General features: G+C 46.6%; 1 protein-coding gene across 1 annotated transcript; it reads left to right on the forward strand.

Moving 5' to 3' along the window:
- Positions 1-4,166: 4,166 nt before the first annotated feature.
- On the forward strand, positions 4,167-22,656 carry EIF2B5 (eukaryotic translation initiation factor 2B subunit epsilon). The gene is made up of 16 exons (XM_059855646.1): positions 4,167-4,331; positions 5,399-5,523; positions 5,899-6,084; positions 6,181-6,358; positions 7,535-7,615; positions 8,690-8,767; positions 8,848-9,160; positions 9,629-9,774; positions 10,068-10,203; positions 10,695-10,796; positions 11,441-11,548; positions 12,442-12,532; positions 13,315-13,438; positions 18,156-18,281; positions 19,768-19,878; positions 20,952-22,656. The coding sequence occupies exons 1-16, from the start codon at positions 4,179-4,181 to the stop codon at positions 21,015-21,017; spliced, it is 2,124 nt and encodes a 707-aa protein (XP_059711629.1). The 5' UTR covers positions 4,167-4,178; the 3' UTR covers positions 21,018-22,656.
- The last annotated feature ends 1,300 nt before the right edge of the window (positions 22,657-23,956 follow it).

Here is a 23,956-nt window from a genome sequence, read left to right on the forward strand (position 1 = left end):
TGCTGTGCTTTGCCTCTCATTTCAGGTTCCTGAGCTCCAGGCAGGGACGGTAGTGGCAGACAGACTGTCACATTGATGTCCCTTCTCTTAAGTAAGCAGAGGGACACTTCTGCTGTCCCCTGTCCCTCCAAGGAGACCTGTGCCACCTGTGGGGAACCTGCTTATTTTAACATACCTGTGTGGTATCCAGAGACAGCAGATGAACATCCACCAGCAGCACCTCTGTGCTGTGAATGCTTTGCTCCTTGCAAATGGACCCCTCCCGCCCTGTCTCCATATTCTGGCAGCTGGGGAAGTGCTGATGCAGCTCCTGTCTCATTGCATGTCCCAGCTGGTACAGCAGCAGCTGAGTACAGGGAGCTGTGGTAGCCCAGAGCTGTGGCAGCAGGAATGCATTCTCCCTGTTAGCAGGTGAGGGATGCTGGGCACATGTGGTGGAAAGGAATACCAGGGAGTTCTGCAAGCACTACCCCAGAGGAACTGGAAACACACGGGGATGCCGAAAGGGTGGCCTCATGTCTGGTTCACCTTCTCAAGTCTGTCAACCCAGGAGCCAAGAGCGGACAAGGCCCATCAGTTCTTCTGGCAGAAATCCTCGTCTGAGAAGCACAGGAGAAGCCCAAATGAGCAAAGAGTAGATGAATAGCCTGTGAGTCAGTATCCCTGCTGTCCCATCTTGGCCAGCGCCCAGGGCGTGGGAGGGAGGGAGGCAGAAGGGTTAGGGTGTAGAATCTGTCTGGCTTTCATGCTTACTGACTTACTTGTGGTCTGCAGTTTTATTTTTCCTTGCAGGACTTGGTTCAGTGCTCAGGTAATTCTTGTGTCAGGCACAGAGTCATTCAGATGTATAAAAGGACTGGACAATGTCCATGTCCTGGCCATTGCCTACCCCTTCTCTCAGGGGCAGGAGCTCCTCCAAGGGTGCTTGGGGCAGGCAGACCCCTCTCTAGAACTGCCAAATGAGCGTCAGCTGTCCAGGGTAAGTCCAGGACACTGCCCTGAGTGCCCAGGGTTCTGTGTGCCAGGGTTCATGGCCTGCGCCTGTCACCTCTGCCACAGTGTGGGAATAGCCCCAAGCAAACCAGGCTCCCTGCCAGCATGCAGTAGGCCAAGAAGAGCTGAGTTTGGGCACTAATTGCATCCCTTACCTGGAGCTGAGATGACAGAAGTCTCAAGCTTTGCTGTAGGCACTGAAGGATGCTCTAAGGGCATCAGAGCTGCTGGCCACCAGTCAGGACATGTAGGGGGGAAATGAGCCTCGTGTTAGGCACATGGTTCTTCCATGCAGATTTCCTGTGATCCTTCTCATTGCAAGTCTCACCACTCTGGGGACCCCCTGATTCCACTCAGCCCCTGTGGGGCCCCAAAGCTATCTAAGACAGGACCAGACCCAGAGCTACCTGCCAAGGCTTGGAGATGGCTCATGGGCCATTGTGTCTGCAGAGGGAAAAGCCAGGAAAGAACCAAATGCTCAGAACCAAATGAAAAGGGAAAAGGGTTTAAAATGCAGGAACAGGGACCAGAAAGATGTCCCAGAAAACAGAGCAACCCCACCAGGCTCATCATTCCCAGAGTTGGTGTATGCTGCCCTGTCCAGGGCGTGTGCTCTGTCCTAGGATATCCAAGGATGAGGTAGCAAGGAAAAGTCCCACAGTCTCTGTGTCTTCCCACCACCCTAACCAGCCACTGTGGGACACTGGGATTGACAGACCTCCAGTCAAACCCAGTTCCATCTTATTTAAATTTTCATGAGGTAATTTCCGTTTTAAAAGCACCCCTGGAATTACATTTCTTTCAGAAAAATGTTTGGCCTTGGTGCTGCTGGCCTGCAAGTTCCTGGTGAGACCAAAGGAAAATGTGTCTGCAAAGCCTGAGGAATATTTATCAAGCTGATTTTGAGTTTAGTTCATTAGCAATTACCTTGATTTGTCTTCCCCGTTCTTGCCAATTTACCAGGGCAACATCTTGGAAACTCACCTCATTTGGAGAGAACAGGATGTAATTAGCCAGATAATCTGCTGATTCCCCTGTCAACCTCTCTGTGCCCGGTCCCAACACACGCAGTGGCTGTGCAGGCTGGATCAGACCTGATTTCTGGTGCTGTTTATGCACTTAGTGCCACACAGGCAGGAATTAAGATGCTGTCCTGCCCTCAGGCAATGGCAAATCCACCTCTTGGATCACTCCTCAGGCTGTAACCCCCGGACTGAAACCATCTGGGAGCTTTTATTCTGGGGTTAGTTCCTCTGCCAGGGCAACAGAATTCCCAAGGGTATGCAGATACCTATTTTTGAAAAGGATGAGGATGATTTACTTCCCATGGGCAGCTCATTTCTATTTTCTTGCTGTGTCCATCCTTGCTGCTTTTTTCCAGACCACTAGCTAAGGTCAAGCAACTCTGCCGCAAGTTGCGGCACAGCAAGGGCTCAGTCACAAGTCACCGGGCACAGATGGCACCACCTAAGTGATGCCTGAACATTTTAACTGCTCAGGGAAATTTCAGGGAATACCCAATGCTGCAGAGTCCTTCAGGAGACAGAGGAGACTGTTTTCTACATCAGTCCTGGATCTGCAATTCAATCGGTGGAGAGGAATACTGCATGTTGCCTGTTACAGCTTTCTTCCCTTTATTGAAGACCTCTCAGCAATGTCACAGGGGCTGTACAGCACTGCCCTTGATATTGGGGCAGTGCTCTAGGTCTGTGGTTAAGAGGTGCCTCCCTTAATTTCCCTCCCTCTGCATATACTGTGTGCCTTGGACAGATAAGCACCAAGTGCCACCTTCCGCCCTTGGGAGAGGCCCTGCCACAGAGGTGGGGGTGCAAATGCCCTGTGTTTCTCTCAGACCACAACTGAATTTGAGACTTTGAGTCTTCGGCTTGTCACCCAGTAGCAGATGACAGCAGCGAGGACTAGAGCAGGGTGTCACAGTGGGTCAATTTGTGGGACTGAGGGACAGCAAGAGAGGCTGGTGAGGTGGCAGAGCAGGCACTGTGAATGCCTGTCCCATGTGGAGAAGAGCAGCAGCGTGACAACGGGGCAAGGCAGTGAGCACCAGCTCCTGCAGCAGCCAGCACTGGAAAGGGCTGTCCTGCTGCCAGGCTCAGGGCTCTGCATAGCCCTTCTGCTGCCATCCAGTTAGGAGCTCCCTAGGGAGGTCTTTCAGCCTGTTTCCCTGGTTTTGAATGCAGGGTTATCACACAGCTTTTCCTCGGTGACAATTGAGCAGGTGACAGTGCTGTGTGAACTGTGCCAGGCAAGTCCTGCAGCCCTGGGACGGGCGGCAGGGAAAGGCAGCAGAGGAACCCAGCGGAGGGCAGGTTTTCTGTGCTGAGGGCTGTACCTGGCCTCTACCCTTCTGAGGACCAGGACAGTACTGAAACACAATCAAAGCTGAGCGAGGACGGAGCCTGGGCTGGGGCAGGAATGGCTGGAGGGGATCAGGACCCGTGGAAGTGACAGTGTCCGAGCAGGGGGACAGCCAGACACCAGCACTGCAGCATCCCAACTGCTCCACCAAGCTGAGGGGAAGAAAAATGCCACCCCCACCCTCAGAAACCACTTCTCCTTTCATCCCATCCACTGTGGAAGGGTCTCTGAGTGGGCTCCAAGGGGTCCCTCAGGGGCTGAGGGTTTTGGGGACAGCTTTTTGATGGCAGGTGTGAGCTGTGCTCTGACGGGCTGCTTCACATCTAGGCTGTCCTTTGCAGGAGGAGCGTCTGGACATTTGGGAACGCAGCACAAACACGTCGCTGCTAGGAAGTGTATCAGAAAACATCACTGCTCCCAAAACCAGACACCACCAGGGTGACACCAAAGCACTACACACACCACAAGGCCACCTGGGGCTGTCTGTGGGGACATTCAGGCCTCCCCCAGGCCCGGTCCCGGCCATGGCAGGGAACTGCGCTGCTCTACCTCCCCTCCTTCCTCGGGGGATAGCGATGAAACGCCTCTCCCCGCACCTCAGGCCGTCCAACGGCGGACCTTCGCCACGGAGGTGATGCCGGGAGGAAGGAGGTGATGGGGAGGCAAAGAGCAGCCCTCGCCCCGCTCCCGCCCCATTCCCGCCCCGCTCCCGCCGGGACGCGCCGCCCCGCGCTGTTGTGTCCCCGCCGGGCGCCCGTTGCCGCTCCCGTCGCGAGCGGAAGCGGAAGCGGCGGCGGCCGCGTGCGGCGATGGCGGCCCGCGGTACCGCGCGGCGCGGAGCGGGCGGGGGGTCCGCCCGCGGCCCCGACCCGCAGGAGGAGCCGCCGCCGCCGCTCCAGGCCGTGCTGGTCGCCGACAGCTTCAACCGCCGCTTTTTCCCGATCTCCAAGGACCGGCCGCGGGTGAGACATCCCCTCTGGGTGCTGCTGCTTGCGCCGCGCCGGTGCCTCCGGGGCCGCCTGTCCGGTGTGCACTGTCCCCGGGAGGCCGGGGTGCGCAGGGAGCTGGCGAGAGGCCGGGCTGGGTCGGGAGGGGACGAGGCTTCTCCCGCCCTCCTGCGCTCCGGCAGTTCTCGCCCGCAGGAGTTTGTATCCCCCGCTGGAGAGGCGGCGAGGATCGATCGCTGTGTCGGGGCTCTCCGCTTTTCCATGTGGCGTGGCGAGCTGCGCTATCGGCTCCTCGTCTGCGGCTGGTGCAGGACTGGCAGCGGGTTTGGACAGGCTTGTTTCTGATAAAGAAACGAAATCTTGGCCCTTGCCAGCTGTAATGCGTGAAAGAATATGGCCAGAAAATGGATGGGCATAGTACTTTAATTATCCATCTCAAAAGGCTGTGTGTTAAAAAAGCTTCTGGAGACTTTAGGTCTGAATAATTATTTCACCTCGTTTGCTGATTAAGTGTTGGTGGTGCTTGTAATTATATACGCGAGCTCAGGCCTGAAATGAAACAGCACCAAAAATGAATTAAGGGATGGTATGCCATCACTCAGGTGTGACTCAGTAACTCAGTTTAATAAGTGTGAGTTGAATCTCAAGTCAAGAGAGTACTTACTTCACTTTAGATTGGGGTTTTATTCCCCTTTTTTAATTCTGGACACTCATATCCCTGTGGCTTCATCATTCACGTCTGACAGGTTTTTCTTGAAGCAGTTAAAGCCTGAGTCAGGGAATCAGCACTTTTCCAGTCTCTGTCATTTATCTGAGTCTTCTTGAACAGTTTTCAGTGATAACTTCACTTGTTTGTGCCTTCTTGTCTGAACTGAGAATCTGTCCCTAGAAGATCATAAATTAGCTATTACTGTTTAGATCAAGTCTAAAAGAATTTTATAAAACCTGATGGAGCAGTTGCTTGTGTTGTGTTTCTGGTACTATTGATGTCATTATATCCCCAAGTTGGAAGGGGCTCTTGCTGATGTTGGGGTACTGAGTGTTTGTTCAGCTGTCTCTATGGTGTTTTGGGTTTTTTTCAGGCTCTTTTACCTATGGCAAATGTGGCTATGATTGATTATACCTTGGAGTTCTTAACAGCAACAGGAGTGGAAGAAACCTTTGTTTTCTGCTGTTGGAAGTCAGCTGAGATAAAAGAGCATTTGCAGTAAGAATCTCTTCTTCTCTTTAGTTTTATCTTGGAAAGTATTTGTCTGCCCTCCAACAAGCCTCAAAGGTCTCACTGATTTGTATGAAAACTGTAAGAGACACCCTTTCAGCAGTGGTCTCCCAGCATATTTCAGAAAGGACCGTCCGTGCTGTGTAGGAGGGTGGTTGTGCAGTGTTAGAAGGGTTGGGTGTTGTGGGATTGCTCCTTAGTTCCCCTTCTGAATGTACCTGAGCCTGGCAACAGCGGGCTCACTGTCACAGGATGCTCCTCATACCCCCTTACAGGTGTGGCACGCACTGGGACACTGTGTCCTAGTGTGTTTGTGGGAACAGCCTCTTTATGCCTTCCTGATGGTTTTTTTCCTTCTTCCAGGAAATCCAAGTGGTGCCGGCACACATCTCCCAACACAGTGCGCTTTGTCACCTCGGACCTGTACCGCTCCCTTGGGGATGTGCTGCGTGACGTGGATGCCAAGTCCCTTGTTCGTTCTGACTTCATCCTGGTCACTGGCGACGTGGTGTCCAACTTCAATATATCCAAAGCCCTGGAAGAGCACAAGTAGGTGCTGGAAGAGTGGATGCTTGCCTGGTGTGCTGAGTCTGTGGTCTGTAGCTCTCTGAGGAGTGTTCTCATAGTTCTGCTCTCCTTTTTCAGGTTGCGTCGTAAGATGGAAAAGAATGTGTCCGTGATGACAATGATATTCAAGGAGTCCTCGCCTGGCCACCATGCCAGGTGCAAGGAGGATGACATTGTTATTGCTATGGACAGTGCCACAAACCGTGTCCTTCACTACCAGAGAACGCAGGGGCTGAAACGATTCCGCTTTCCTATGGTGCGTCTGGAGCCTGGCAGGTGGAAAAGGGCTGTGGTTGTGAGGCAGCCCACACAAGGAGATCCTCCATGAATGAGGGCTGGGGAACTGTCCTAGCTGCTCCTCTTGGAAGAGCAGATGATAGGAAGTAACTTGGGGTAAATGGCTTTTTCCCCCCTTGATCTTTATTTGAGGCTTGGTGAAATCATGCTGGGACATGCATGTTTGTGCCTCATTCCAGTTTGAGCATGAGGCAGATGATTCCTCAGAGCTCAGGTTTTGACCTTTATTTCCTTTCCATGCTGTAAAATGAGGGAGGGAGATTATTTGTGATATCACAGGGGCTCCCAATTTGGGGTGCATATACCACTACCATACATAGACCATTTTTACCAAATCATTTAGGCTGGAAAAGAGCTCTGAGATCAGAGTCCAGCCTTTGATCACCACCTTATCAACTAGACCATGGCACGTCCAGTCATTTCTCAAACACCTCCAGGGGTGGGACACCAGCACTTCCTTGGGCAGTCCATTCCAGTGTTTAACAACCCTTTCCTTTTTGAAGTGTTGTTGAACCTGACATGGGGTGGAATTACAAGTCCTTTTACCTGTTTGTTCACCTAATAACGTAGTAAATGCTAAATGTCTGTGAAGGCACTTTCTCCATGAGGTAGATGGACCAGTTTCTTTCTTCAACTCATAACTAAGGCTGTGATTGTTTATTTTCATCCCCAAATCAGTAATCAGGAGGTTATTTCATGTATTCAAATGGAAGTACAAACCACCATAGGAAACAAAAAGGGAAAAACCAAAAGAAACAAAATGCAGCAATACAAAACTGACCCCCAGCTGTAAAAATTATATTTGGATTTATCAGTGGTTTTCTGTACAGTTGTAGTTCCCAGAGTCTGAGGTAAGGAGCCTCCTGGAGGAAAAGTGATTGTTGGAAGTACAAGGTGTTTCTGGGAGACCTGCACTGTGTAGGGGCAGGGGCAGTCTCTGCTGGCTGACTCTCAGCTCTTTGTGTGGCCAGTCTGTGCCTGCTAGATTGGGTCTAGTGTAGATTGTAGATTTCTCTGATCCTCAGTTTCAGGTAGTTTAATAATTCAGTCAGTACTGCCCCTGGCTTATAGAAGGCTTTTGGGGTTCGATACTGCATGAGGCACTCAGGTCACCTGAATTTTTTTCTTCTTTCAGAGTCTGTTCCAGAACTCTATTGAGAACGTCGAGGTGCGCCATGACTTGCTGGATTGTCATATCAGCATCTGCTCTCCACAGGTGAGCTCTGCTTTTCAAAAGGTCCAAAATTCAGTCGCACTGCTCCCTTGGTAGTGCTGGTGTGCAGGGTGTGTTGCATTGTTCACAGGGGTCTTAGGATGAGGGAAGAGACGAGAATCTTGACTCCATGTTCAGAAGGCTTGGTTTATTATTTTTTGATATATAGTATATTAAAACTATACTAAAAGAATAGAAGAAAGGATTTCATCAGAAGGCTAAGCTAAGAATAGAAAAGGAATGAATAACAAAGGCTTGTGTCTGACTGAGACAGTCTGGACACGTGGACTGTGATTGCCCATTAATTAGAAACAACCAGATAAGACCAATCACAGATCCACCTGTTGCATTCCACAGCAGCAGATAAGAATTGTTTACAGTTTGTTCTTGAGGCCTCTCAGCTTCTCAGGAGGGAAAAATCCTAAGGAAAGGATTTTTCATAGAACATGTCGGTGACACAGGGTATGTGTGGCCTGAGTACCAGGTTTGGGAAACAGAACAGGCTGAGCGGAGGGCCTGGGTGATCATGTGGTGCTGCTGTGTGGAACACATGGGGGCTCAGTCTGTTTCTGGCATCCACTGCTCAAGCCCAGGCAGAACTGCATGGTGAATGCATCCAGAGACTTGCTGATTTGGTACAGAATGAAACTGTTTCAGGAAATAAGTTATTTCCCTTTGCATATAATAACATCTGTGGAGCAGAGGTGGTGGCTGTGCTGTGGAGAAGTGTCAGTACTTTTAAGCTGGTACCAGGTTAGGGTAACATTCAGGGTTATTCCAGCTAAGGCTTGCTAACATATATTCCAGATCTGATAAAGTTTGTCTGCAGCCTTCCTTTAGAGGTGAAACTACAAAGTAAGGCTGGGAAATTGCTTGGAAATGCTAAAGCAATGTCTTGCCCCTTTTGAAAATCAGAATCTGTTCATGGGTTCTGGAGGAATAGTAGGGTGAGGAGATGGGAGTGTCAATATTCCTAGCAGAAGGAGTCAGAGCTTTGTTCAAGGCAAGACCATCACTTTCCTATATTGTATAACTTGGTTCTAACTATAGTATTTCCATGTACTTTATTCCTGGCAGGTGGCTGAACTGTTCACAGACAACTTTGACTACCAGACACGGGATGACTTTGTGCGTGGCCTCTTGGTGAATGAGGAGGTAAGGAGAGGGTTGTTACAAGGGAGATCCTGTTACTTTGCCTTAGAGAACCCTCTGATGTGCTCCTGCCTGTCTGCCAGGTCCTGGGGAACCAGATCCATATGCATGTAACAACAGAAGAATATGGTGCTCATATATGCAACCTGCTGATGTACGAAGCTGTGTGCTCTGACATCATCCGGCGCTGGGTTTATCCTCTCACTCCAGAGATGAACTTCACTGATGACAAGAACCAGAATTACACCCACTCTAAACACAACATTTACCGAGGGGTGGATGTGAGCCTCGGCCACGGCAGCGTGCTGGAAGAGAACGTGCTCATCGGGCAGGGAACGGTCATTGGCAGCAACTGCTCCATCACCAACAGTGTTATTGGGCAGAACTGTAGGATAGGTGAGTGCAGGAGTGGGGAGTGTGCCAGCCATGCCAGACCAGGGCGCACATTTGCTGGAATTCAGTTTTTAAAGCTTTGCACCAATAGCGGATGATAGATGGGCACTGATTGATTGCTAATGGTGAGAAAGGAGAAAAGCTTGGTTTTCCAGCAGAGGAAATAGATTAAAGTTTCCAGGGTACCATAATGAAGCTGGAGAGTACTTCATGAAAATGAGTTGTTTCAGCAGCAGAGAATGCATGACCTTTACTGATGTAGAGTTATCAACCACCACAATCCTGCAAATGAGGGACATCTGTCCCCATTTTCATGAGCTGTTTCTTCCCCTGTCGTCTAACATCCATCATGCATCAAGGGGATTGGGAGTCAGTAAGACGTAAGACTTAAGTAAGCTAGTAAGACTCAGCAGTGTCAGAGAGCACCAGACAGCCTTCCTCAACATATTTGTACTTGGTGGTGTATAACAGGTGATGAAGTCACTTTGGATGGAGCTGTTCTGTGGGACCGAGTGCACATAGCAGATAACGTGGAGATCCACCATTCTGTTATCTGTGATGAGGCTGAAGTGAAGGAGAAAGTAAAGCTAAAGCCCCGCTGTGTCCTCTCTTCTCAGGTGAGCTGATTTTTGTCTGTTCTGCTTTCTGCCTCTCCTGGCAGGTTACTTATCTTACACTGTACTATTCCATAACACAGGACTTCCCCAAGCCGTTTTGCAGAGGTGGAGACTGTGCTACTGCTCCCACCCTTTTCTTCTCTTTGCTTGGCTGGGGCAGTATAATGTGGAAAGTGGCAGTGCTGGTGTCTTCAGTTACACTTATTAGTGACAGCTTGTCTGCAGCTGCTGGTGGAGATACAGGGGGGGCAGTCAGAGTGTTTGTCATTAAGATGTGTTTCACATATTTTCAGGTAGTAGTAGGGCCTGGCATCACTCTCTCTGAGGGCACAGTGATCTCTCTGCACCCCCCAGATGAGGAGGAAGAGGATGATGACCAGTTCAGTGATGATTCTGGTGTGAACAAGGAGAGCAAAGTGAAACTGAAAGGTATGAGAGTCTCTGTCTCCATGCACTAAAGCTATGCAGAAAGTTTTGTCTTCCATGATCTTTTGGGGTCTTTACCAGTGCTCCATGATCTTTTGGGGTCTTTACCAACGCTGTTCCAGACACTACAGTGCCAGGGTGGAGCTTAGAGCTGCATTCAGCCTGGAACCTATGGGTTTTCATCAGGGCAAGCAAGGATACTCAGCTGAGTCCAAGGGCTTTGTCCTTGTGAAGTACTGTTGCTACAGTGTGGGTTTGTCAACGGATCTAAACATGGTCTGCCAAATGTTGCTGCTGTAAGAAGGAGTAAGTCACTTGTCAAGGCATGTGAGAAAATGAAAGCTGAAATCCATGTGCATCTGCAGGAATCCCAGCTCCCTCTTCATGAAGCCTCTTTAGGGGCAGTAGCAGTAACATGCAGGTTATACAGTCTATTTCAGATTTGCCTGTAAGCAGATCTGCTACATCCACACTGATTGCTCATTCTTTTTCAGGTTACAATAAAAAGGATGTAGGCTCAGAGGGCAGAGGCTATCTCTGGAAAGCAGATGACAAGAATGAAGATGATGAAGAAGAGCAGAGGCAAAGCCTATGGGGTGAGGAAAAGTTTAGTGTGATCACCTGGGGCTGAGCAGACAGGTGTGTGTTGGGGAAACCAGCCAAGTGGGATGCTGGTGATTGTGTCTAGAGGAAGACCTGGGCTTTGTGAAGCAGACTGGCTCCAGATAACAGCTATGTGTGAAGGGAGTGTGAGAGTTAAAAGCAGATCATGGACCAGATTCTCTCTACCTGTGCTCCGTGGAAGGTGTTTGTTAGATAATTGCTTTGCACTAACACACAGAGCTGTCTGTGCTGGGAATGCTGCACTATGGGACACCAGGCCCTCCCTCAGATGGGAATATGCTTTGGCTATTTCAGGTGCTGCTGGCTTTCTTCCTGCCAGTGGCAGTGTCTGCTGACACTGCTCCATTGTGACTCAGCAGTTTGCACAAAATGCAGTTACTTCTGTCCGTGTCCTTTGTTGTCTGCCTGCAGACTCCCAAAAAATCCCATTATCCTTGTGCCAGCTCTAGTGTTCCCTCTGTAGCAAATCTAATCATCTGGACCTGTAAATAGAAGCTTCCTTTCAAGGACAGATAGTTGCTGACTTGGTTGGGAAGTCCCTGGTACACCTGGTTCCTCATGGCATATGATGGTTGCAGCTTTTGAGTGCTGAATGCTGCATCTTGTCCTTCCTCAGGCCCAGCTATGCATTCAGAGGAAGAGAGTGAATCTGACAGCGACCTGAGCATGGGCTCTGAGGAGCCAGACAGTCGGGCAGCTTCCCCTCAGCTGGATGACATCAAAGGTAAGAGGGGCTCTGAAGTACAGTGATTCTGTAGATACTGCAGTGAGTGAGGTTTGTGCTGCATTCTCTGGATTTATTGGAAAATTTGTGCACCTCTGTGATATGTTGTTTCCTGGTCTCACTTCCTGCATTTTCTACAGAGTTCTTTAATATTCCCTCTATCACTGCTGGGTTAACCCAAGGCAGTCAAGGATGAGAAACTAGCAAAGAGTCTCCATCTTTCTCATTCCTCATCACTGGACCTTCATAAAAGAGACCTCCCTGAGTTGTCTGTTTAAATGGCAGTGTTGTTGCCTAATTTTAGAGACTATGGGAAGGTCCACTAGAGTTTCTCTGTATGGACAGCTTAGTGCTGTAGTCATTCTGGAGAAATAAATGTTCTTGTAGGAGTTTCCTCTTTTGGCAGAGATGTTTTGGTTTTCTGTTTTGTTGTGTTAAGCTTACCTGGATTTGAAAGAGGTTCAGGCCAAATTGGAAAAACCCAAAAACTTTCTCATATTGGAATATCGCCTCAAAGAAAATTAAACCAATAAATAAATTTTAGATTTTAATGAATACTTTCAGTTATGGGAAGATGAGGTTTTTCTGAGTAGGAAAGGCTAGATTGTGAAAGTGTAACAGAAACTCTGCTCTAGAAGGCTGCAGAGGTAAATAGCTTTGTACTGGTTTCTGTGGATAGATCAATGACATGTAGTAGGTGGTTTCCTTTGTTTGAATTATATCCCACTATTTATAAGTATAGTGGCTATGGGTTTGTGTCAGCATACAGAGAACAAATAAACATCTGTGTCAGAATGCTTTTTTTGTGAAGGGCATCAGTCCTTCAGTAATGAGCAGTTTGGAGAATCTGTGCTTTTCCCTCGTGTCTAACTGCCTGTCCTTTCTTTCATTAGTTTTCCAGAATGAGGTTCTGGGTACGTTACAAAGGGGTGAAGAAGAAAACATTTCCTGTGACAACCTGGTCCTTGAAATCAACTCCCTCAAGTGAGTTGGGGATGTCCTTAGGGATCCTTGGGGTGTCCTTAGGGATATTGTCCCTTATACTGAACAGCTGGGATTGACAGCAGGCATGTCAAAAGAGGAGAAACCATATGAATGCCCATTGTTAGACATTTTGTCAGTATGGAACACGAGAAATGCAGCTTAGACATCATGACTGAATGACAGCAGGAATTGATGGAGAGCACCAGCTGCACCTCTAGCATCCTTGGTGGTTAGGCTTTTCCTGCCCCCTCTCTAACAAGAGATTGAATTGCTGCTAAATAACTGTGGACTGAAGAGAAAAGGCCAGTTCTTGGCACGTCTGTCTGGAAGTTCATGCAGGGTCTGTTGCTCTGGGCATTGCAGCATTCAGCCAGCTGCCTGCAGCTGGGGCTGTGCTGTGGTGTGACTTGTGCACAGTATTTTTACAGCAGCAAGTCTAGAACACATAATCAGAGTGCCTTTTATCTTGTGTTTCTCAAATCCAAACCTGTGTGCCTTCTTTTGTGCAAGAGCATTCCTACAGCACTCTGGTAAATGTGAGGGTGCTGTCCCTGCAGCAGCTTGTTCCAATTGTGAAAACAGATTTTCAGGAGTTACAGCCTTATGCAGGGTCTGATGCAATGCAAATGATTTTATTATCTGAATATTTGGAAAGCAAAATAAATAAGAAATATATTGGGAATATGAAAATCAGATTTTCTACTCTATCTCTGTGAATAGCCACAGTCTGCAGAGATCAGACTGTGTGAAATGTTGAGGGGTTTTTGCCTTTTTCCCTGTAGGTATGCATATAACATTAGCCTGAAGGAGATGATGCAGGTGCTCAGTAAAGTGATCCTGGAGTTCCCACTGCAGCAGCTGGATGCAAACCTGGACTCCCAGAACTATTTCTCAGCATTACTTCCTGTGAGTCCTGCTCCATTTGACTCTTCTTTGGGCTTGTCTCCTAGTGTGTAACAGTCTTTCTGTGTGCCCTAGGTAGTTCCTGCCTGAGAAATCTCTTTTGTTTAAGCCTGGAGCCACTTGAACTCCTTGAGTTCATGAGCCTCTTTGTCTTCTATAGAAATAAAAATGAACTGAAACTGTTGTTCCTGTTTGACAGAGCTCAGCTGAGACTGTAGGTGTGGGAGCTCTACTTCAGTACCTGTGGTTGTTTCTGTTGCCTGTGTGACACAGTAGAAGAGCATAATTTGTAAAAGAGAAAGGAGGAGGTCTGTTAGAGATGTCTTTACAGGCTTGCATTCCAGCAACCCTGTTCCAGTCAATCTCAAGTCCTGTCCCTGGGGCAATGGGGAGCACTCCTCTCCCAATGGGATCCTTTCCAAGGTCTTGTTTTACTGCATAACATAATCGGTGCCAATTTTTTTTTTCAGCCAAGTGCAAAGGCATTATATTGTTGTCTTTGTGCAAAGATAAGTTCTGCTTTGTTGCTGGGGACATGGGTTGTATAGTTGGGTGTACCAATTTCAATTTCCTGCCGTATGGCAGACAAAATAGGGTAGGATCAATAGGTTTTAAAAAGCAGGCAGTCTTCTCTTAATGGTTTTGTTCACCCAAGCTGAAGTCATTGTAGTATCTTTGTCTCCTTGTTACAGTCCATTTATGTGTTTGACTTTGCAAACTACAGATTCTGAAAATGCTCTTTCAGAATGAATAGGTCTGACACATGTTTGGGACAGACTACTTCTTTTTTATTAGGACTTCTTTTTTTTTTTTAAGAGATTGAGAGGAACACTAGACTTCCTCATAATCCTTTCTCTGAGGAAGTATGTGCTTTCAATTGATGGAAAAGGGTGGAAAACTAATTCTCCTTTGTGTAGGTGTAAGCATGCTACTTAATTCACCTCTTGGACATGTGGAGATGCCTTCTGCAGAAGACATCCATGGAAACTGATCTGTTCTTCAGATGGCTTAGTGAGATTTTGCTGCTCACTCTGTTTAAATTCTGCTTGCTTTTGTTCATTTTCCCAGACTGTTTTCTTGAATAGCATGTCCTGTCCTAGAAAAAGAGAATTGAAGGAGGAGGACCAAAGAAAATGTTGGAGCAGGTGTTAGATTCTGAGTGGAAAGCATTACATCTAGACAACAGCTTGTGTGGAATTGGTAGCTATATAGGATGGGGGTTTTTTAATCCCAGCTGGGATATGGCATCTCTTGGTCTCCCAGATTAGGCTCTTAACTGTAGCACGAGTGGGAAAGGAGAATTTCACTGCAGCACCCAGTCAGATGTTCTAGTCTGGGATGAAGCATTTAAATGCATGAAGTTTTGTGCAATTGCCCCAAACCCCTAGAAGCTAAAGACTGTGGTAGTAGGTGAAGAATTTCTCTGGGTAACTTTGTCCATATCTTTTTCATCAAAGGAAAGCTAATGCTCATGTTTAGCAGCATAGAGAGCAACTCAGCTCACCTTTAGTGAGAAGTAGTAATAATCAAAATGTGATGTTTAGAGTGGCCATGTGTCATGCCATGTGGCATTTGTCTAGGCAGGGAATTGTGTTCATTTATGAAATAAAAATTACCCTTAGATTTATCAAATAAAGCCAGGTGTCAAACCAATTGACCATCATGGCAGCCAGTTTCTCCAGATTCTCCCTTGTAAAGAACAGCCAGGAAGTTTCTTAGAGAATCCTTCACTCTGTTCAGGATTGCTGTGCTGGCTTTCTGCACTGCATTCAGCAGGAGCACAGTGTCCTGGTGTGGTACAGGTGTGTTCACTGTGTTCACTTGCACTCGTGGTGTCTGTCACTGTTACAATAACCCAATATTTGGGGTGAGATATACTCTAATAGATGTAATGACCCAACCTTCAAAGGCTTATTAAACACATATCACTGTTCTTCTGAGGCAGCAGCTTTGTGTAGTTACCAGCAGTGTTCTGCAAAGGTCAGTTCTTCAGGCAGAAGTTGTACAGCATCTGGAACAGTGGCTTCTCTGCAGGTTGCAGTTCCCTGGTTAGTAAAAAATATACTCCATTAATTTACTAATTCTTATTTACGCTCTGCAAATCCCAAGCACAGGCTTGGTATAGGTTAGTACATAATAAAAGTAGTTTCTGCTGAAGTTTGCAGCTAAAACTGCCTCAGGCAATAGCAGTTTTGGGCTGACAGCTGTTCGTGTTGGAGTAGTTATGGAAAAGTGTTATTTTGTGTGAGATGGGGCTACCTGCATTCTGAGAGTGATGGGTATCAGAAGGCCACTGAACCTTACAGACCTGTTTTATGTTTCTCACTCTCTTTGTAGCTCAACTCTGACCAAGAGATGCTGAAATAAGATGGGTTGCTTATGTAAAACCTATGGTAGAGCAGTCCCAGGCAGCTCAGGAGGGGAAATTGTGGGAATGCCATAGCTGTGATGTATGGTTTGACTTGAAACCACACTATGTGGTCTGAAGTGCTGGCCCCCGAGCATGAAGCTCTGAAGAGTTCCAGCAGTTTTAGGAAACAAGCATCTGGTAAAGGATATGCCCATGGGTATTTTTTTCAGATGAAACATGGAGGCTTGACAAATAGAAGTATCCAGTTTGATGTGTGTCAGGCATCTTGTTTAGCTCTTGTGCAAGTTGTAAAGCAGAGAAGGTGCAGGAACAGACCTTTCCTAGAACTATAGACCTTTCCCAGAACTAGGATTCTGTAATGGAGTGCATGTGAACACACCATGGGATTGCTTATTTGGAGACCAAATGGATTTCTGCTGTCTCTGAAGCCATTTATGGTGATCAGCACAGATGCTGTTGTGGTCTAACTACCCCCACTAGCACCAGTTACAGTGCAGTGCATGTTCTCAACTTGACATGGTATATTTTTTCTTCTTTCCCTTTTCCATCAGCAGGCACACTGAATTGGGCCTTGGGGTTGTGAGTATTTTCTGTATAAATAACCTGCTTTCAGAAACTCACTAGCTTCTGGTTAGGTTTGTGCCTGCTTATTATTTAAAGGTGTTAATAGAAAGGTATTACAAAGTGTTTCTTAACCTGGAAAGAACATTCCAGTAGCTTTACTGCAATTGAGGTGAAGATCCCAAAGAATAAGAAGAATGGGGAGATGTTTGTAGAGGAGAGAAGAGTGTTTAGCATTAAGCACTTTGCTAAAGTACCTCCTGAAATATGCCACAGAACCCTCTGTTGTTTTATTGTCATACCATGATGATCAGGATCATTCTGTGCTGTTACTGTTGTCCCTTAAACCAGTCAGTGTACCACTGTACAGATGAGTTTGCTTGGACTAATCCCCTTCTTTGTTTCTGCTTGAGGCATGCAAATTCCAGCAGGGTTGCATAGCAGATGTGTCTGAAGAGGTGATGGGGTGCAGTACTACAGAGGAGATGAGCACTGTTTCCTAGCTGAGGCTACCTTTGGTAGTCCACACCAGCCTGGACTATCTCCATAGCCTGGGTTGTAGATCTGCTGTGTGTCCTGGAGCTCTCCCTCTCTCAGGTCTGCTGCCTGTTAACAGTTACCCTGGACAGTATGATGCTGATTAATGTCAAATGTAGGTGACTCAAAGCTTCTTCATCACACCCCAAGCCCCTCTGAATTGCCAGTTTCCCTTCAAAACAGATCAGATTTGTTCTGTAAGGAGACACTGATTAAGGCACAGCAGACATGTATATCTGTGCAGGCATGCCAGGGGTGTAGTTTCAGGATCACCTGCTGTTGAATTACTCAATTTAAAAAGATTTGGAACTCTGATTTAATTTCCTACAATGCTTTTGTAGGATGGTCAGGTCATGATGTGGCCAATGAAGAATTTTTGTATTTTATCCAAGTTCTGATACCTTTTAAAATTTTTATGGACAGGGATCTAAGTATTATCTCCTATCCCAGATTCAGGTCAGTCTGTGCTGCTTTGCAGAGCTCCCTGCTGCATATTTCCCAGATATGTACAACAAGGGAAAGAGCTGTGGGGGACTCAGAAAAATTGTTTGAAGAGGTACCACTAAAATCATTAAACTTAAGACTTCAAGAAAAATGAGCCTTGGAGGAGAGAGAACAGCTAATAGTGTAACAACTTCTTGCCGTTCATTCTTCCCACTCATTCCCTGCAGCAGGCTTCAGGATCCAAACAAGCCTCTAGGAACACAGCAAATGTGTGATTTGCACTTAGGGGCTGCTCTGACACGTTCCTGTTTTAGGGGTGGTTGTTTTTCACTGTTCGCTTCTACTCAGCTGGTAATTAACCTGGCATTATCTTTTTCTACGTTTCCTTATTTGTCCTTCTGCTTTGAAGGAAAATTCCACTGAAATGTCAGCTGCTCTGTGGGGGGAGGCTCTGAATAGCATGTAGGTATCTCTCCTTATCAGCAGTGAGAGAAGAGATTTTGTTTGAATACCAGACTCCATTGAACAACATTCATTGTAATGATCTGGTATTCCATCCAGAGAGGCAAAAACAAGAAAGCAAATATATATTCTGAAAGCTTAGTAAAACCAGGTTCTGTCCTCACATGTGAGACTCAATATTATCTGTTTCATGGACAGAGAGGGTCAAATACTTGAAGTAATCAGCTGAATAGTTTCATAAAATGCTTCCCTGGGTGACTTACTTGGTGTAACACAGCTGAGACACAGGGCTGAGTGCACCCATCCATCTCAGCTCTGGAACTCTTCTGTGTTTTCTCCCTGCAGCTATTGAAGAACTGGACCCCGTTGTTTAAGAACTACATAAAACGAGCATCAGATCACTTGAATGCCTTATGTGCCATTGAGGAATTCTTCTTGGAACATGACAGTCTCTGCACATCAATAGCTAAAGTGAGTATCCTCTCCCAAATCTATTTTTGCTAGATTCACAGTGGAATGCATCCTATTTACATCATCTCCTCTCTGCTTTAAGGGAGAGAATTTTGGAGTCTCAGTGGAGAGGGTGTGTAGAAAATCCATTTATAATAATTTCTTTAAAAAAAAAAAATAGTTCTGTGTCTGCCTGTGCCTCTGAGGGAGCACAGCTGAGGGTGAGTATTAGTTACCAGCCTGCAGCCTGTGGGGAGCTATTATTTTGCAGCTTCCAACATAGATGCCCTTGTTGTGTGATGCTGGAAGAGGTGAGGCCAGAGACTCACTCTAGGAAGAGCTTCTCTTAATTTATCTCTCCAAGGTCCCTGGGATCTTACTGCTAAATGGTTTTCCTACTTTGGAGTGCAAAACACAAGAGCTGGGAATAAAAGTGGAATTTTATTCAGGCTGAGCTAGTTATGAAATAGGGAGTAAAGGAAAGCTGTCATGTGGCTTATTATCTGTCTCCCTGCTTCTGAGAATTTTCATATATTCCTCCTCACCATCCTTCACAAATATTTTGTCCCTACATTCTGTCTGCCTTATCACATGGAGAGCATTTGACTTGGATTACAAGGCTCCTTTAGCAGCAACTCAGGAAGCCCCTATCTGTTTTGGAAGAGCTCTCCTAGAGCCTGCTTAACTCTTGATTCCTCAAGAAAGAGTAATGCTAACTTCTGCTACCAGTGCTTCTGGCTGATGGCAAAGCACTTAGGACTGGAGCCAAAAGCCTTCAGTTTGGTGAGCCAAAATGTCCTTGAATTACAGCAATTGTTTGGCATGTATCCATTGTTCTAGGGGCCTGGGTTTCCCTGGAGGCTGGGAATTGAAGTGACACTTTATATTTGGAGTTGGCAGCCAGCTTTGTTAGCGCTCTGCTGCAAGGAGACTGATGCGAAGTGCCTGCTCTGCCTGAGCGCAAAGGCACCCTGAGAAAGCCTGATTGCCTCTCCCCCTCACTCACGGGGCAGGGGCTTGAGCTGAGGAATGACCAATTGCTTTGACACCTGCCATAAGGCACTGCAGCGAGAGAGCTGGCAGGAGGAGGGGCACTGCTGGATAGGTTCACGTGTCACTGTTGAATGTGAGCCAGCATCAGTTGCTTGTTGGATCTGCTTTGGGGATGGCGTTTGGGTTGCTTTTAAAAGAGAACTTATGTCTTGACCTGATGTCCTCTGTGACCCCTCATTGCCCACTGCTCTCAGTCATACCCAGCATCCTCAGAGCTGAAGCTGATGGGACTTGAACTTTGACTCATTATGTGTCACAGCATCTGTCAGGAACATAAGGCTTGGTAGGAGAATCACAGTTATTTTTAACAGTAGAAGGAAAATGAAGCAGGCTGAGTGCCTTCTGGTGAAGATGGAGCTGAGAGACACAGATTACGTGCAAACTTTGTACTTGGACATGAGCTACTCCCAAAAGAGTTTATAGAAAGCCTGTTGCTCTTTTCTAATTGATGCAGGTGTTGATGACATTTTACCAGCTGGAAATTCTGGAAGAAGATGTAATTCTCAATTGGTTTTCTTTGCGGGACACGTCTGACAAAGGAAAGCAGCTTCGTAAAAACCAACGGGTGAGTCCCAAAGGTGTTGGGAGAGGCTGGGGTGGGGGAAGAGAGACAGACAACAGCTGCTGAAAGAAACTTTGAGTAAAGTTTGGTGTCACTGTCACCTTCTGTGGAGCAGCTGCCATCACATGGTAGGCCAAGAAACACACCAGTGTGCAACACTAAGCAACACAGATTTGTTCTCCAGAACAGTTTCTGTGCATTCTGCCATAATCATCCTGTTTGGATAAGGAATGGAGGTAGTATGAGGATTGTTTCTAGTGGGCTCTCTATAGCACGAGGCCAGCGCTTTCTGGAGTAGCAGCACGGCTTCTCTAAGCCAACACCCATTTGAAATGGGCTTTAGGCCAATGCCCTGTGTGCTGGCCCCATGCAATTCCTTTGAAGTTTTCATTCCTGGCTCAGCAGTCCCTTCACATATATTTCTAAGCATTTGCTGTACTGAGCAGTTTCATTTGGCTTCTTTTGCAAGGAGCATATAAACTTCCCTCCTCCATCAGGCAGAACTTTGTGCTGCAGTTTGGCTGAGCCCTGTTCAAGTCCTCCTCCCTGGATCTGGAAGAGAAGTAGAGGGAAAAAAAGCCATCTAAAGAAAAACTTTTTTCAAGACCTTTGCAAAGTCAGCTATTAGTATAGGTCAGCAGTGCTTTCAGCTGCTTGTTCAAGCCCAGTTAAAATGTAAGATGAGCTGCCTTTTTAATAGCAGTTTCTGAGGGACGAGTTTTTTTCCCAGCAGAGTTTTCCAAACATGTCAGCTAAGGTGCAGCTGCCATCTCTTTGCCCTGAAGCTCTGAAAACCTCTCAAGCTTTTGTCTTTTTGCTGAGTGTTGGAGGGTTTGTCTGACTGGAGGAATCTCCTTTAGGAGTTTAATCAATCTACATTTGTCTGTGGCATCCCAGTTGTTTTTCACCTAATTGTCTCTTGCTCCCTCAAACTGCCTTCATTTCTGTTTCTTCTGGAAACACTTTGTCTTTCTTGTGCATGACAGTGATGCTCACTCACACAGTGTATTTGTCGAGCATTTCCAGCATCTCCTAGGTGTCAGTTGTTACCCAATTATGTTCCATTCTCTCTGCAGCTCCAGAAGTTTATCCAGTGGCTGGAGGAGGCAGAGGAGGAGTCGTCTGATGGCGACCAAGACTGACATGGTGGCTCAGCATGAGAAGAGGCTCTCACTGCCTTTCTGGGCCAAGTGGGCAGGGCAAGATCAATGCCAGTGCATGGTGTATAGATGTGGGGCCTGACATCTAAGTGACTGACAATCCCATCATTAATTCAGTTGTGTGTTCCCAACTTTGCCACTTCCCTCCCTCCCTCATTTGCACCTTATGTTGCAACCCAGTATAAAAACTATAAGGGAAAAGCAGGAGACGGTGATACCTAAAATCCCTCTGGAGCCTGGATATGATGTACTATAAGCTATCTTTTGGGAGGTCCTTGTTACTAATACAAAGGGAGAGAGTAGATGCAAATGCATATGATGCCCCTGTAGATCTAACCATCAGGGTTGTGGAAGAATGGTCGTACAGCTGAGGTATTTGGAGTCATTGTTGCTTCTGGAGCTAAGGGAGCTCCTGCTGAAGAGACACTGGCAAGGTTGGTGAGTAAGAGCATGAGGATTAGGATCTGGAGTGCAGGACTAGAATTCAGGAGTTCTTGTGCCTAAAGAAGATGCAGCTGTCTGAGGACGCCCAAGGCATTTTGCAGCCTAGAAGGCACTTCTGTGATCTTTCCAAAAGGGAAAATCTCTTGCCATCTGCCATGCTAGAATCTAACACAAATTGCACAGTGGAGTTGGTAAAACCATGTGTTTCCTGTGCTGTAGAACTGGGGGTGATGTGTGCTCACCTTCCCCACAGGGTTGGTTGATGGCTGTACGGATCACCATATCCTGCATGTGGTCATTCTTCTGTGCCCCCAGCTTAGCAGACATAGTTTAGAGAAGTGTCTGTTTCTTATTTTTTTTGTGAAAAGGGAGCAGAGGTGCCTGGCTCCTCCTGCTGCACCAACTACACTTGTATTTTGCCCTGGGGGCACTGACTGCACCCGTTGCTTTGAGGAGAATGCAAGTTACTAAGTTCTGCTCCAGTGTGAAAAGGAGTGAATGGTATTTCCTTCAGCAGCACACAGTCTGTGTATCCACATGATTTCAGTTATATAAGCTTGCTTACTTCATGGCCATTTATTTATTTGAAACTTCCCTCAGACAGCAGGGAAAGTACTGCAGACCCACTGTGAGGCTCTGCAGCTGCAGAGCAGCTCGGCGGGCAGCAGGGAGTGAGTGTGCCTCTGGCTCAGACAATGTGTGGCAGCAGCAAGGCTGTTAAGAACAGCTTACTTGGAAGTGTCACTGTGCTGCATTCTCCCCTGTTCTCAGCAGAGTACTGCAACCATCAGCTTGTGTTCATAGGTGGGTTATTTGTTGGATGTGCTGACCTAGCCTCTGCCCCTTCAGGAGGAGCATGGAATAAATCCTTTGCGGGGGGAAATGCACTGGAGCTGCCCACTCAGGATATTTACTTGGCCGTTCCGTGGTGCCACAATTGTCAGTGAGGGGACAGCATGGATGATGGAGACCAGGGATACTGCCTCTAAAAAGCTGATGTTCAGGCAGGGCCATCTTGTGCACTCACACTATCAATTGCCAGGATTGTGCATAAATGTCCTTGTTTTCTGACATTGCAAACTCAGTCTTGTAAATGTTGGGGAAATAGTCGGTATCTGAATTTTCTGTATCTGCCAATATTGAATTCAGGGAGCAAATAAAAACTATCCTGGTGTTACCAGCTTGTTTGGTTTTTTTTTGACTTGAAATTGTATGTCTGCAGTTTTACATGCCTGATCAGGGCTTCATGTGTAAGTTAAATAACTCATCACTGCTTTTTTCCTCAGATTTTAAGCACACAATAGCCATGTAGGAAATCAGCACAGCATTGAATTGGTGAAAGTGTTTGATGGTAACTCATGAGCCCTGTTTGCAACTAGAGAACAATTCATTAAAACTTCCAAACTTGGAATCCTGAAGTGGGTGAGGTTTGGTTTTGTACAGAATTATGTTGAAAAGATGAACCTTAAATCCGAAGAAATCTGTTATCATCTGTCATTATGGGAATTGATGGGAATGTTGGCTGATACGTCATGCATTGTGTCCTCCTGATACTGGGAATAAGAACTGGCAGAGGCAGCTACAGAAAAACCATTTACAAACCAGCTGCAAGACCTGGTAATTTTAAAATCTCCTTGGACATCTCAAATATTTTTTTTTCCTTTTACAGGGTAAAGATGGCTTAAGAATAAATTTAACATGTAGTGCTGTAAATGGTTCAGTTTTGCCAGAAGTTCTTGATTATTTCTGCCAAGTAACAATTCCACTTTTGTTTTTTCCACATTCCTTCCTCCTTTGCTCCAACTTTGTGGTACGAGCTGCTTTTTACCTGAGAGTTAAAATCCAAAGGGAGAATGTTGCTCTACGGCCACATCCTTCAGGCGTTGGTGTTGTTTGTGGTGGTGTTACAGATGCCAAGAATAGAGTAGCAAAAAGAAAACAAATTAGAACACTTGATACTCTCCAAGGTGGAGTTCTGGCATGGTGCAGCATCCTTATGTACTGATACGTGTTGTACTTTTTAAAAGAGCATTTATTCCATTGCTGAAGTGTAGGGTGGGCTTGGTGCTTTGTTGTTGCTTCAGTCAAGATGGTTTTTTGTTTGGAAGACTAGAAATGCCTTTGAGAGCGATCTTGAATGTGGAATCATTGCTACCATCTCTGAGCAATGTAAGCAGTTAAGTACTTTATTTTCCTAAGGCTATAATAATCAACTTGTCTGCCTTCCCATCTGACAGGGAGGGAGGGATGGATGGATAGATGGATGGGTGGGTGGGTGGAAGGAACCTGGTGTTCCTGTATCAAAGCTACAACTTCAGTTAACAATAGTAACACTTTTAAAAGAAGATAATAATTTGTTTTTCCTTAAAGGTGTAAGTGATAGAACTCAACTACATCCACCTCTGCTTTGGGCTGTTCCATGATGCACTAAAATGTCTGAAGCCTGTGTACTCTAAGGAGAAGCAATGTTATCAATG

This window comes from Haemorhous mexicanus, chromosome 10 (genome assembly GCF_027477595.1).
Source record: "Haemorhous mexicanus isolate bHaeMex1 chromosome 10, bHaeMex1.pri, whole genome shotgun sequence".
In the NCBI taxonomy this organism is placed as follows: Eukaryota; Metazoa; Chordata; class Aves; order Passeriformes; family Fringillidae; genus Haemorhous; species Haemorhous mexicanus.